This window comes from Pseudophryne corroboree, chromosome 3 (genome assembly GCF_028390025.1).
Source record: "Pseudophryne corroboree isolate aPseCor3 chromosome 3, aPseCor3.hap2, whole genome shotgun sequence".
NCBI classification, from domain to species: domain Eukaryota; kingdom Metazoa; phylum Chordata; class Amphibia; order Anura; family Myobatrachidae; genus Pseudophryne; species Pseudophryne corroboree.
Genome location: NC_086446.1, coordinates 38,890,386 through 38,904,613, shown reverse-complemented (window position 1 = coordinate 38,904,613; position 14,228 = coordinate 38,890,386). Strand labels below are relative to the sequence as shown.

The following is a 14,228-nucleotide window of genomic DNA, read 5'->3' as shown; positions in this document are numbered from 1 at the left end:
ACCCCATGGTTCTTGATGTGACCCCAGCATCCCCTAGGATGTATGAGAAATGTGCAGATAGCGTTAGATTAGGGTGAGTTATATTGTTTCTGTGCAGGGTAAATACTGGCTGCTTTATTTTTACACTGCAATTTAGATTTCCGTTTGAACACACCTCAATCAAATCTAACTCTCTCTGCACATGTTACATCTGCCCCACCTGCAGTGCACATAGATTTTCCCATTAGCGGAAGATTTTCGTTTTGTGATCGACCATGAATTAGGCCCATAGACGCCTATATAACACGATGGTCTGGTATTGATGTGGAGAGTGGTGCCGATATCTACTGGCAGGGACAAACTGGGGCTCCTATATGGATTGGGCATTTGTAAACATGCAAGCACACATCACGGGGGGGGGAGGGAGGGGGCGCAAGGACATGACACACGAGGATGTGCTGTAAGGGGAGCGTGGACTTACTGCACGCCCCCCCCCCCCCCCCATTTCCATGGAGACAGACACTTTGGAAAGTAGGGGCAGCTAAACCAGAGAGCCAGAGGCTGCGCTGCACACGGCCTTCCCATCTCTCTGTGGAACTGGATGAAACCACCAGTCCATTGGTACATCTGGAAAATGCCAGAGGTGACAGATGGGCAGTACAACCCTGTCCAACGCAATAAAGTGTTGCTACAACCCTGTTGTGTATCAGATCATAGTAATGCTTTACTCCTGTGATTCCTGATGTTTAACTAGATACGATTTGCCTGCAAAACTTTTCCCACACTCAGAGCATGGAAATGGTTTCTCACCTGTGTGACTTATCTGATGTCTAACAAGTTCTGATTTACACAGAAAACATTTCCCACACTCAGAGTATGGAAATGTATTCTCACCTGCGTGACTTCTCTGATGTCTAAGAAAAAACTATTTGTGTTCCCTAATGCACACTGAGCGAAAAATAATACTACATAATAATCAGATATAATGGAGATCTTAGTTGCGTATATTTGCAGCTATAGGGTTAAGCCCCAAGGCCAATCGGCAAGGCTTCTCCGTCACTGGGGGTCCCTAATACTAGGTATGGGTCCGGGGTGCAGGACCCAATCACGTCGGCACAGGTCACCTACCCCAGGTCAGTACACAGGTGAAAGTTAATAAGGGTTAATAAGAAGCACCTAAGTGCTATGTATGTGCAGTGTGATTAAAATAATACAAAAATATATACAAAGTCATAGGGAAAATCATAAGTGTTAATAAAGTGTTAGGGTGTGCAAAACTGAAGCCGCCCAGCCATACCGACATAGGAGCCACCGCACCCCACACCCACCCCATACATAATTACATATATGTCTGGGTCTGTATGCCCAGTGTAAGGCCACATGATAATGGCTCCTACAGCATCTTAGAGCCAGCTTACCTGGAGACACCCTTAACTTCTCCAATGGCACTCTGGAGTAAGCAATCCATCCTAATGCTGACCCACCCATGCCTCTCTAAATACAATGCACATAATGGCAAGCTGCTCAATCAGATTGTGATGTCACTCAGGTACTAAAAGGGAGGGGTAATTCTGTGTAAGAAAAAACAATATGTGTTCCCTAATGCACACTGTATGTAATTATTTATGGGGTGGGTGTGGGGTAGACACTTTGGGAAGTAGGGGCGGCAAAACCAGAGAGCCAGAGGCTGCGCTGCACAGCCTTCCCATCTCTCTGTGGAACTGGATGAAACCAACAGTCCATTGGCACTTCTGGAATATGCCAGAGGTGACAGATTGGCAGTCCGGATCTGTCCAATACAATAAAGTGTTGCTACAACACTGTTGTGTATCAGATCATAGTAATGCTTTACTCCTGTGTAATTTTTGATGTTTAACTAGATACGATTTGCCTGCAAAATTTTTCCCACACTCAGAGCATGGAAATGGTTTCTCACCTGTGTGACTTCTCTGATGTATAACAAGTTCTGATTTACACAGAAAACATTTCCCACACTCAGAGCATGGAAATGGTTTCTCACCTGTGTGACTTCTCTGATGTCTAGCAAGATGTGATTTGCGTGCAAAACTTTTCCCACACTCAGGGCATGGAAATGGTTTCTCACCAGTGTGACGTCTCTGATGAATAACATGTTCTGATTTACACAGAAAACATTTCCCACACTCAGAGCATGGAAATGTATTCTCACCTGTGTGACTTCTCTGATGTCTATCAAGCTGTGATTTGAGTGGAAAACATTTCTCACACTCAGAGCATGGAAATGGTTTCTCACCTGTGTGAATTCTCTGATGTCTAACAAGATCTGATTTACATAGAAAACATTTCCCACACTTAGAGCATGGAAATGGTTTCACACCTGTGTGACTTATTTGATGTCTAACAAGATGTAACTTGAGTGCAAAACATTTCCCACACTCAGAGCATGGAAATGGTTTCTCACCTGTGTGACTTCTCTGATGTCTATCAAGCTGTGATTTCAGTGGAAAACATTTCCCACACTCAGAGCATGGAAATGGTTTCTCACCTGTGTGACTTCTCTGATGTCTATCAAGCTGTGATTTCAGTGGAAAACATTTCCCACACTCAGAGCATGGAAATGGTTTCTCATCTGTGTGACTTATTTGATGTCTAACAAGATGTGATTTGAGTGAAAAACATTTCCCACACTCAGAGCATGGAAATGGTTTCTCACCTGTGTGACTTCTCTGATGTCTATCAAGCTGTGATTTCAGTGGAAACCATTTCTCACACTCAGAGCATGGAAATGGTTTCTCACCTGTGTGAATTCTCTGATGTCTAACAAGATCTGATTTACACAGAAAACATTTCCCACACTCAGAGCATGGAAATGTATTCTCACCTGTGTGACTTCTCTGATGTCTAGCAAGATGTGATTTGAGTGAAAAACATTTCTCACAATCAGAGCATGGAAATGGTTTCTCACCTGTGTGACTTCTCTGATGTCTAACAAGTCCTGATTTACACAGAAAACATTTCCCACACTCAGAGCATGGAAATGTATTCTCACCTGTGTGACTTCTCTGATGTCTAGCAAGATGTGATTTGAGTGAAAAACATTTCCCACACTCAGAGCATGGAAATGGTTTCTCCCCTGTGTGACTTATCTGATGTCTAACAAGTCCTGATTTACACAGAAAACATTTCCCACATTCAGAGCATGGAAATGTATTCTCACCTGTGTGAATTCTCTGATGTATAACAAGCTCTAGTTTGCGTGCAAAACTTTTCCCACACTCAGAGCATGGAAATGGTTTCTCACCTGTGTGACTTCTCTGATGTATAACAAGCTGTGACTTGAATGCAAAACTTTTCCCACACTCAGAACATGGAAATGGTCTCTCACCTGTGTGCCTTCTCTGATGTGCAACAAGATGTGATTTGACTATAAAACATTTCCCACACTCAGAACATGGAAATGGTCTCTCACCTGTATGACTTCTCTGATGTATAACAAGTTGTAATTTGCGTGCATAACTTTTCCCACACTCAGAGCATGGAAATATTTTATCACATGTATGAGCTGCATGATGTTTAACAAAATCTGAGGTATTAGATGAACAGTCATCGCGGTTGGAGGGATCAGATGAAGTATCAGGTACTGGATGTATAGTTAGAGAAATGGGGATGTCTCCTGGAGAATCCTGTGTGGTGTTATCTTCTATTTTACTATCTGCAGACAAGATGAGATCTCCCTCCAAGGAATTCCTGCTTGTGCCTCCATCTGCTGGAAAAAATATAACTATTATAATGCACAGTTCTATATACAGTGCACACATATTACTCCGCTCTACAGAGAATAACTAGAAAATCACATTATTCCCTGCCCCGGTGGAGCTAACAATCTATATTCCACATGACACACTAGGGTTCATACATGTCAGAAGCCAATTAAACTACCAGTATGATTTTTGCAATTGTAGGAAACTCATACAAACTCCACACATAGAACCTTGGTTGTGAACTGAACTCATCACTAATGCTGCGAGACAACACTGCTCACCACTACACCACCGTGTCACTATTATGAATAATGTTTAGTTGTTAAATTCAACTTATAACCTATGACCACATTATTACAATTATAAATGTACTAACATCAAGTAAGACTCTCGGAGAACAGATAAAATATTGTCTTCTGCTCCCACAATCACAGATGTCATAGCCCCAGCCACAGGGACATGCAGATGGCACATCACCAATGATTATCACTCCCCCACATAATGCAGACTTTGCTATGTAACGTACACAGGCCAGCATTACAGAACAGGAAGCCTCTTCAGCTAGTGACATTGCTAAACCACAATATCTATCCAGACTGCCCCCACACATACATACAGGACACTTGTGGGCTGAACTACCAACATCTGCTTCCACACTACACAAAGTGCTCCAGGTGGATACGTATGTTGCAACAGCCGCCTCTATATGGTCCTCTGGTCATCCCCAGGTAGAATAGTCCTACCAGACTTATGCTAGTAAATTAAGCCAATAAGTCAATCATTATAGTGATGACCTAATTACTGTTATATGAGTACACCAGAGTGTGGGGAGGAGACTGGTCAAGTCTCTGGGCTGGTTACACACACAGTGACATGATGTGAGGGGGAGAGCAGGAGTATAATAGGGGCTGATGGCTCCTGATGTATGAGATACACCAGATAGTGTGGGGAGGATTCTGGCCAGATCTCTGGGCAGTTAAGACAATGACATGATGTGAGAGAGAGAGAGCAGTATAATAGGGGCTGATGTTACCCGACTCCCACATTGAGCAGATACATTTCCCTCATTAGTCTGTACTGACAGAGGAGGGTGTAGGGGAAGAGACATCTGTAGTGATGCAGCAAGGAGAATATGTGACTCATTTCTGTAATAAGGATTATTACCTGTGCTGATATCTGTAGGCATTTCCTCTTCCTTACACTTCTGATCTCTCCTCACATACGTCTCTTCTTCTCCCTCTATATCCTCTGCCTTCATATCAATCACATACGTCTCTTCTCCCTCTATATCTTCTACCTTCATATCAGTAACACACGTCTCTTCTCCCTCTATATCTTCTGCCTTCTTATCCGTCATATACGTCTCTTCTTCTCCCTCTATATCTTCTGCCTTCATATCAGTCACATACGTCTCTTCTTCTCGCTCTGTATCTTCTGCCTTCATATTAGTCACATACGTCTCTTCTTCTCCCTCTATATCTTCTGCCTTCATATAAGTCACATACGTCTCTTCTTCTCCCTCTATATCTTCTGCCTTCATATCAATCACATACGTCTCTTCTCCCTCTATATCTTCTGCCTTCATATCAGTCACATACGTCTCTTCTTCTCCCTCTATACCTTCTGCCTTCATATCAATCACATATGTCTCTTCTCCCTCTGTATCTTCTGCCTTCATATCAGTAACATACGTCTCTTCTTCTCCCTCTATATCTTCTGCCTTCATATCAGTCACATACGTCTCTTCTTCTCCCTCTATATCTTCTGCCTTCATATCAGTCACATACGTCTCTTCTTCTCCCTCTGTATCTTCTGCCTTCATATCAGTCACATACGTCTCTTCTTCTCCCTCTATATCTTCTGCCTTCATATCAGTCACATACGTCTCTTCTCCCTCTATATCTTCTGCCTTCATATCAGTCCCATACGTCTCTTCTTCTCCCTCTATATCTTCTGCCTTCATATCAGTCCCATACGTCTCTTCTTCTCCCTCTATATCTTCTGCCTTCATATCAGTCCCATACGTCTCTTCTTCTCCCTCTATATCTTCTGCCTTCATATCAGTCACATACGTCTCTTCTTCTACCTCTATATCTTCTGCCTTCATATCAGTCACATACGTCTCTTCTTCTCCCTCTATATCTTCTGCCTTCATATAAGTCACATACGTCTCTTCTTCTCCCTCTATATCTTCTGCCTTCATATCAATCACATACGTCTCTTCTCCCTCTATATCTTCTGCCTTCATATCAGTCACATACGTCTCTTCTTCTCCCTCTATACCTTCTGCCTTCATATCAATCACATATGTCTCTTCTCCCTCTGTATCTTCTGCCTTCATATCAGTAACATACGTCTCTTCTTCTCCCTCTATATCTTCTGCCTTCATATCAGTCACATACGTCTCTTCTTCTCCCTCTATATCTTCTGCCTTCATATCAGTCACATACGTCTCTTCTTCTCCCTCTGTATCTTCTGCCTTCATATCAGTCACATACGTCTCTTCTTCTCCCTCTATATCTTCTGCCTTCATATCAGTCACATACGTCTCTTCTCCCTCTATATCTTCTGCCTTCATATCAGTCCCATACGTCTCTTCTTCTCCCTCTATATCTTCTGCCTTCATATCAGTCCCATACGTCTCTTCTTCTCCCTCTATATCTTCTGCCTTCATATCAGTCACATACGTCTCTTCTTCTACCTCTGTATCTTCTGCCTTCATATCAGAAAGGTGCTCATCCTGAATAACAACAAAAATAAGATTTTAATCACCGGTAAATCTATTTCTCCAACGTCCTTGTGGATGCTGGGGACTCCGTAAGGACCATGGGAAATAGACGGGCACCGCAGGAGACTGGGCACTTTAAGAAAGATTTAGTATTACTGGTGTGCACTGTCTCCTCCCTCTATGCCCCTCCTCCAGACCTCAGTTAAGGAAACTGTGCCCAGAAGAGCTGACATTACAAGGAAAGGATTTTGGAATCCAGGGTAAGACTCATACCAGCCACATCAATCACACCGTATAACTTGTGATAAACTTACCCAGTTAACAGTATGAACAAACAACAGAGCATCAACCAATGGATGCCAACATGCATAACCCTTTATTAAGCAATAACTATATACACGTATTGCAGAAAGTCCGCTCTTGGGACGGGCGCCCAGCATCCACTACGGACTAGGAGAAATAGAATTACCGGTGAGTAAAATCTTATTTTCTCTAACGTCCTAGTGGATGTTGGTGACTCCGTAAGGACCATGGGGATTATACCAAAACTCCCAAACGGGCGGGATGACTCTGCAGCACCGAATGGGTAAACACAAGGTCCTCCTCAGCCAGGGTATCAAACTTGTAGAATTTTGCAAATGTGTTTGAACCCGACCAAGTAGCAGCTCGGCAAAGCTGTAATGCCGAGACCCCTCGGGCAGCCGCCCAAGAAGAGCCCACCTTCCTTGTGGAATGGGCTTTCACTGATTTTGGATGCTGCAATCTAGCCGCAGAATGAGCCTGCTGAATCGTGTTACAGATCCAGCGAGCAATAGTTTGCTTTGAAGCAGGAGCACCCAGCTTGTTGGATGCATACAGGATAAACAGCGAGTCAGTCTTCCTGACTCCAGCCGTTCTGGTTACATAAATCTTCAAAGCCCGGACAACGCCAAACAACTTGGAATCCTCCAAGTCACGAGTAGCCGCAGGCACCACAATAGGTTGGTGCAAATGAAAAGATGACACCACCTTTGGTAGAAATTGCGGACGAGTCCGCAATTCTGCCCTGTTCATATGGAAAACCCGATGGGGCTTTTACATGACAAAGCCACCAATTCTGACACACGCCTAGCCGAAGCTAAGGCCAACAACATGACCACTTTCCACGTGAGATACTTTAGCTCCACGGTCTTAAGTGGCTCAAACCAATGGGATTTCAGGAAACCCAACACCACGTTAACATCCCAAGGTGCCACTGGTGGCACAAAAGGAGGCTGAATATGCAGCACTCCCTTAACAAATGTCTGAACCTCAGGCAGTGAAGACAGTTCTTTTTGAAAGAAAATGGATAGGGCCGAAATCTGGACCTTTTTTGGACCCTAATTTTAGGCCCATAGTCACTCCTGACTGTAGGAAGTGCAGGAATCGACCCAGCTGGAATTCCTCTGTAGGGGCCATCCTGGCCTCACACCAAGCAACATATTTTCGCCATATACGGAGATAATGCTTTGCTGTCACGTCCTTCCTAGCCTTTATCAGCGTAGGAATAACTTCATCCGGAATGCCTTTTTCCGCTAGGATCTGGCGTTCAACCGCCATGCCGTCAAACGCAGCCGCGGTAAGTCTTGGAGTAGACAGGGCCCTTGTTGCAACAGGTCCTGTCTGAGAGGCAGAGGCCATGGGTCCTCTGTGAGCATTTCTTGCAGTTCCGGGTACCAAGTCCTTCTTGGCCAATCCGGAACAATGAGTATTGTTCTCACTCCTCTTTTTCTTATAATTCTCAGCACCTTTAGTATGAGAGGAAGAGGAGGAAACACATAGACCGACTGGAACACCCATGGTGTTACTAGTGCGTCCACAGCTATCGCCTGAGGGTCCCTTGACCTGGCGCAATACCTTTTTACCTTTTGTTGAGGCGGGACGCCATCATGTCCACCTGTGGCAGTTCCCATCGATTTGCAATCAGCGTTAAGACTTCTTGATGAAGTCACCACTCTCCCGGGTGGAGGTCGTGCCTGCTGAGGAAGTCTGCTTCCCAGTTGTCCACTCCCGGAATGAACACTGCTGACAGTGCTTGTATGTGATTCTCCGCCCAACGTAGAATCCTGGTGGCTTCTGCCATTGCCACCCTGCTTCTTGTGCCGCCCTGGCGGTTTACATGGGCCACTGCAGAGATGTTGTCTGACTGAATCAGCACTGGTTTGTTTCGAAGCAGAGGCTCCGCTTGACTCAGGGCATTGTATATGGCCCTTAGTTCCAGGATATTTACGTGTAGACAAGTCTCCTGACTTGACCACAGCCCTTGGAAGTTTCTTCCCTGAGTGACTGCCCCCCATCCTCGGAGGCTTGCATCCGTGGTCACCAGGACCCAATCCTGTATGCCAAACCTGCGGCCCTCGAGGAGGTGAACACCTTGCAGCCACCACAGAAGAGACACCCTGGCCCTGGGGGACAGGGTGATCAGCCGATGCATCTGAAGATGCGATCTGGAACACTTGTCTAACAGATCCCACTGAAAGATCCTTGCATGGAACCTGCCGAAGGGAATGGCTTCGTATGACGCCACCATCTTTCCCAGGACTCACGTGTAGTGATGCACCGATACCTGTTTTGGTTTTAGGAGGTCTCTGACAAGAGTCACGAGCTCCTGAGCCTTCTCCTCCAGGAGAAACACCTTCTTCTGGTTTGTGTCCAGAATCATGCCCAGGAAGGGCAGACGCGTCGTAGGAATCAGCTGCGACTTTGGAATATTCAGAATCCAGCCGTGCTGTCGCAACACTTCCTGAGAGTGTGCTACGCTGATCAGCAACTGTTCCCTGGACCTCGCCTTTATGAGGAGATCGTCCAAGTATGGGATAATTGTAACTCCTTGCTTCCGAAGGAGCACCATCATTTCCGCCATCACCTTGGTAAATATTCTCGGTGCCGTGGACAGGCCAAACAGCAACGTCTGGAATTGGTAATGACAGTCCTGTACCACAAACCTGAGGTACTCCTGATGAGGTGGATAAATGGGGACATGCAAGTAAGCATCCTTGATGTCCAGAGACACCATAAAATCCCCCTCTTCCAGGCTTGCAATGACCGCTCTGAGCGATTCCATTTTGAACTTGAATTTCTTCAGATAAATGTTCAGGGATTTTAAATTCAAAATGGGTCTGACTGAACTATCCGGTTTCGGTACCACAAAAATAGTGGAATAGTAACCCCTTCCCTGTTGAAGGAGGGGAACCTTTACCACCACCTGCTGGAGATATAGCTTGTGAATTGCCGCCAACACTTCCTCCATCTCCATGGGGAAAGCTGGTAAGGCCGATTTTAGGTAACGGTGAGGGGGCGTCACTTAGAATTCCAGCTTGTATCCCTGAGACACAATTTGTATAGCCCAAGGATCCACCTGTGAGCGAACCCACTGGTGGCTGAAATTTCGGAGACGCGCCCCCACCGCTCCTGGCTCCGCCTGTGGAGCCCCAGCGTCATGCGGTGGATTTAGTGGAAGCCGGGGAGGACTTTTGTTCCTGGGAACTAGCTGCATGGTGCAGCTTTTTTCCTCTACCCCTGCCTCTGGCAAGAAAGGATGCACCTCTGACTCTCTTGCTTTTTTGTGAACGAAAGGACTGCATTTGGTAATATGGTGCTTTCTTTGGCTGTGAGGGAATATATGGCAAGAAATTTGACTTACCAGCCGTAGCTGTGGAAACTAGGTCCGAGACACCGTCCCCAAACAATTCCTCACCCTTATAAGGTAAAACCTCCATGTGTTTTTTAGAGTCGGCATCACCTGTTCATTGCCGAGTCCATAGGACCCTTCTGGCAGAAATCGAAATTGCGTTTATTCTAGAGCTCAGCAGGCAAATGTCCCTCTGGGCATCCCGCATGTATAGGACAGCGTCTTTGATATGCCCCAGGGTCTGTAAAATAGTCTCCCTGTCCAGGGTATCTATCTCCTCAGACAGAGTATCTGTCCATGCTGCTACAGCACTACACATCCAGGCCGAAGCAATTGCTGGCCTCAGTAGAGTACCTGAATGTGTATAAACAGACTTCAGGATACCCTCCTGCTTTCTATCCGCAGGATCCTTTATGGCGGCTGTATCCTGAGACGGCAGGGCCACCTTCTTAGATAAGCGTGTCAACGCTTTGTCTACCCTAGGGGAGGATTCCCAGCGTAACCTATCCGTTGGCGGGAAAGGATACGCCATCAGTAGTCTCTTGGAAATTATTACTTTCCTATCGGGGGAATCCCTTGCTTTTTCACATAATTCATGTGAAGGGGGAAAAGTCACTTCTTGCTTTTTCTCCCCATACATATAAACCCTCTTGTCAGGGACAGGGTTTTCCTCTGATATGTGTAATACATCCTTCATTGCTATAATCATGTAGCGGATGGCTTTAGTAATTTTTGGCTGCAACTTTACATCATCGTCATCGACACTGGAGTCAGAATCTGCGTCGACATCTGTGTCAACCATCTGGGATAGTGGGCGCTTTTGAGACCCTGACGGCCTCTGAGCTGTAGGATCAGACCTGGGTTGAGACCCTGACTGTCCCAAGGCTTCAGCTTTATCCAACCTTTTATGCAAGGAGCTTACATTATCATTTAACACCTTCCACATATCCATCCAATCAGGTGTCGGCGACACCACATTCATTTGCACTTGTTCTGCCTCCACGTATCCTTCCTCGTCAAACATGTCGACACCAACGTACCGACACACCGCACACACACAGGGAATGCTCTGAGGACAGGACCCCAACAAAGGCCTTTTGGGGAGACAGAGAGAGAGTATGCCAGCACACACCCCAGCGCTATATAACCCAGGGATTACACAGTTACTTCGAGTTTACCCAGTAGCTGCTGTTTATGATAATTTGCACCTAAAGTTATGTGTCCCCCCTCTCTTTTACCCTTTTTCTACCTTGATACTGCAGGGGAGAGCCTTGGGAGCTTCCTCTCAGCGGAGCTGTGGAGAGAAAATGGCGCTGGTGAGTGCTGAGGAGGAAGGCCCCGCCCCCTCAGCGGCGGGCTTCTGTCCCGCTTCTATGTACAAATAATGGCGGGGGCTCGTACATATATACTGTATATATGTGTCTCTTTGCCAAGAGGTATCCTAATTGCTGCCCAGAGAAATAACACTTTAGTAATGTCTGATAACTTTAAGACTGAACAACAGAATATCACTGTATAAGACACACAGCTTCTCTACAGATCATATAGGGATAGTGTGGCCGGAGATCCCGTCAGCCACAGGGACAATGGCGTCAGCGGCACTGAAGGGGTTATTCCTCAGTGTCCGGGGCCATTTTAATGAGACAATGGACGCTGGGCGCCCCATTCAAATGTACTAATGGCGCCGGGAGCAGAGTGTTTAAAAATGTGTCTATGTTATATCACTGCGCTGTGCGCAGTTGGAGAGTTATACACTGCACGTTTTATAATGTATTTGTATCCAAGATGCTCTTAGTAACTATAGGATAAGTCATGGTACACTCTCACATAGGAAGATATATGCTCAGTAACCTCCTAGTGTAATCAGAGCTTTTGATGTGTTGGTCAGGGCACCGCAGGTAATGTGCTTGGGTTCTGCAGTTCCTGTGAGAAGGTGTAAGAGTGAAATGACCAATGCTTTGGTTAAAGCACTTCCTGTGAAATGACCCCTAGGTGTTCTTTTGGTGTGTATATGCTATTGGTGGTGGCAGCATAGTACCCGCCCACTGCGCAGTGGGTGGAGTCAGTAACAGGCGGTTACTGACGGTAAGCAGGAATCCCCTAATTGGCCAGATCCCTTGTGACCTGGACTCCATTCTGTGATGGCGGAACTGTCGCAGGTGTCCGGTCACAGATAGTCACTTTGGTATATTGGTGAGACCCTAAATCCCACCTACCTGAACCTCCTGTGGGATCCTGTAATTCTCCTCTGTACAGTCCTGGGAATACAGAGGACGGGGACATCTCTCTGGGGTAGCTCTGTTACTGGGTCCATCTGTAGGAGACACACAGTGACTGAGTACAGTGTATATATGTGATTATCAGATGATGTGTGTATATAGGAGGCACCATACCTGCTCTCCCCTGTACAACACATGACGGTCTCCTCTTACCCAGTGATGTGAGGGGCCGGTGATTCTCCATCATCACGTCCTTGTACAGACCCCTGTGTTCTTCTATATACTCCCCCTCCTGCATGGAGAGATAGACAGTGACATCCTGACACCTTATAGGCACCTGACACACAATGATACACACTATAGAAAAAGAACATCCTCACAGGTTATCCTGACATTCTCTTAGTGTTATGTTAGTCAATGTGAATTTAAGGAGACGCTACCTACTACCACAGTTTATACACAAAGAGCAGAAATCTGCAGCTGCATGGGCGCCGGTCTCATCTCATATATAAAACACAAGCTTATATTAAAAAAATATTAAAATACCGTATATACTCGAGTATAAGTCGACCCGAATATAAGCCGAGGCACCTAATTTTACCACAAAAACCTGGGAAAACTCATTGACTCGAGTATAAGCCTAGGGTGGGAAATGCAGCTCTAGCCGTACACAGCCCTCAGTGCCAGATATGCCCTCATGCTGTCAGATATGCCCTCATTCTGTCAGATATGCCCCACAGTGCCAGATATGCCCTCATGTTGCCAGATATGCCCCACAGTGCCAGATATGCCCTCATGCTGCCAGATATGCCCCACAGTGCCAGATGTGCCCTCATGCTGTCAGATGTGCCCTCATAATGCCAGATATACCCTCATGCTGCCAGATATACCCTCATGCTGCCAGACATGCCCCACAGTGCCAGATGTGCCCTCATGCTGCCAGATATGCCCTCATGCTGCCAGATATGCCCTCACGCTGCCAGATATGCCCTCACGCTGCCAGATATACCCTCATGCTGCCAGATATACCCTCATGCTGCCAGATATGCCAGATATGTGTTAAATGAAGTGCCGCTTCGTGAGCCAATTAGAGCTCACGAACAAGCAGTTCATTTAACACACACACACACACGCTGCCGGAGACGGAGACGCAGGTGGGACACAGGAGAGCCGCGCGCTGTGCCCTCCGTGTCCCTCCTTCCACTGACTCGGGTATAAGCCGAGGGGGCCTTTTCATCACAAAAAAACATGCTGGAAAAGTCGGCTTATACTCGAGTATATACGGTAATAGTCGGTAATAGGAGTGTCGCTCTCTGCTCTGGTGCTTCTCAGAACACTCTGCTCTGCATTTTAGTGCTGAGATACAGAGCAGAGTGTTCTGAGAAGCACCAAAGCAGAGAGTGACACCCCAGGCAGGAAAGAGGAACTGCACAAGTTTTTAAAGGTGCAGGGTGCTAGAATGAACACTGATCTAGGTAAGTCTACCATAACCTCTGCTTTCTCTATCTGGGTCCACAGTGATCTACAGGATCTACCTTGGGACATCCCAAAGTAGCTACTAGTGGTGGAGATGCTCCTGATTGCAAAGAATTCTTCACCCAAATACAGCATCCTGAGAGGCAAATGTGTCAAAGGCATAATGTCTAATGAATGTGTTAATGGATGACCATGTGGCTGCCTTACAAATTTGATCAGCTGAGGCGACATGGTAGGCTGTCCAAGAAGGTCCTACCTTATGAGTAAAGTGGCCAGACACATTGGGCCTAATTCAGATCTGATCGCTGCTGTGCGTTTTCGAAGCACTGGGTGGGCGCCCAGCATCCTCTACGGACCACGAGAAAAGGATTTACCGGTAGGTAATTAAAATCCTATATTCTCTTACATCCTAGAGGATGCTGGCGTCCATTTTAGTA

At 46.1% G+C, this 14,228-nt stretch overlaps 1 protein-coding gene across 1 annotated transcript; it reads right to left on the bottom strand.

The window, feature by feature from the left end:
• Window positions 1–477: 477 nt before the first annotated feature.
• LOC135054649 (zinc finger protein 84-like) lies at window positions 478–12,605 on the bottom strand. The gene is made up of 4 exons (XM_063957887.1): window positions 12,529–12,605; window positions 12,313–12,410; window positions 4,884–6,459; window positions 478–3,724 (listed from the first exon to the last, which is right to left on the bottom strand). Exons 1-4 carry the CDS (start codon window positions 12,560–12,562, stop codon window positions 1,815–1,817), a joined length of 3,618 nt encoding a protein of 1,205 aa, XP_063813957.1. The 5' UTR covers window positions 12,563–12,605; the 3' UTR covers window positions 478–1,814.
• Between the last annotated feature and the right edge of the window lie 1,623 nt (window positions 12,606–14,228).

Coding starts and splice junctions, on each gene's coding strand:
- LOC135054649 (XM_063957887.1), bottom strand. CDS start 12,562: ATGATGGAGAATCACCGGCCCCTCACATCACTGG. Junction 6,460..12,312: donor GGATCCCACAGGAGGTTCAG/GTAGGTGGGATT, acceptor GTTGTTATTCAG/GATGAGCACCTTTCTGATAT. Junction 3,725..4,883: donor GCCTACAGATATCAGCACAG/GTAATAATCCTT, acceptor TATTTTTTCCAG/CAGATGGAGGCACAAGCAGG.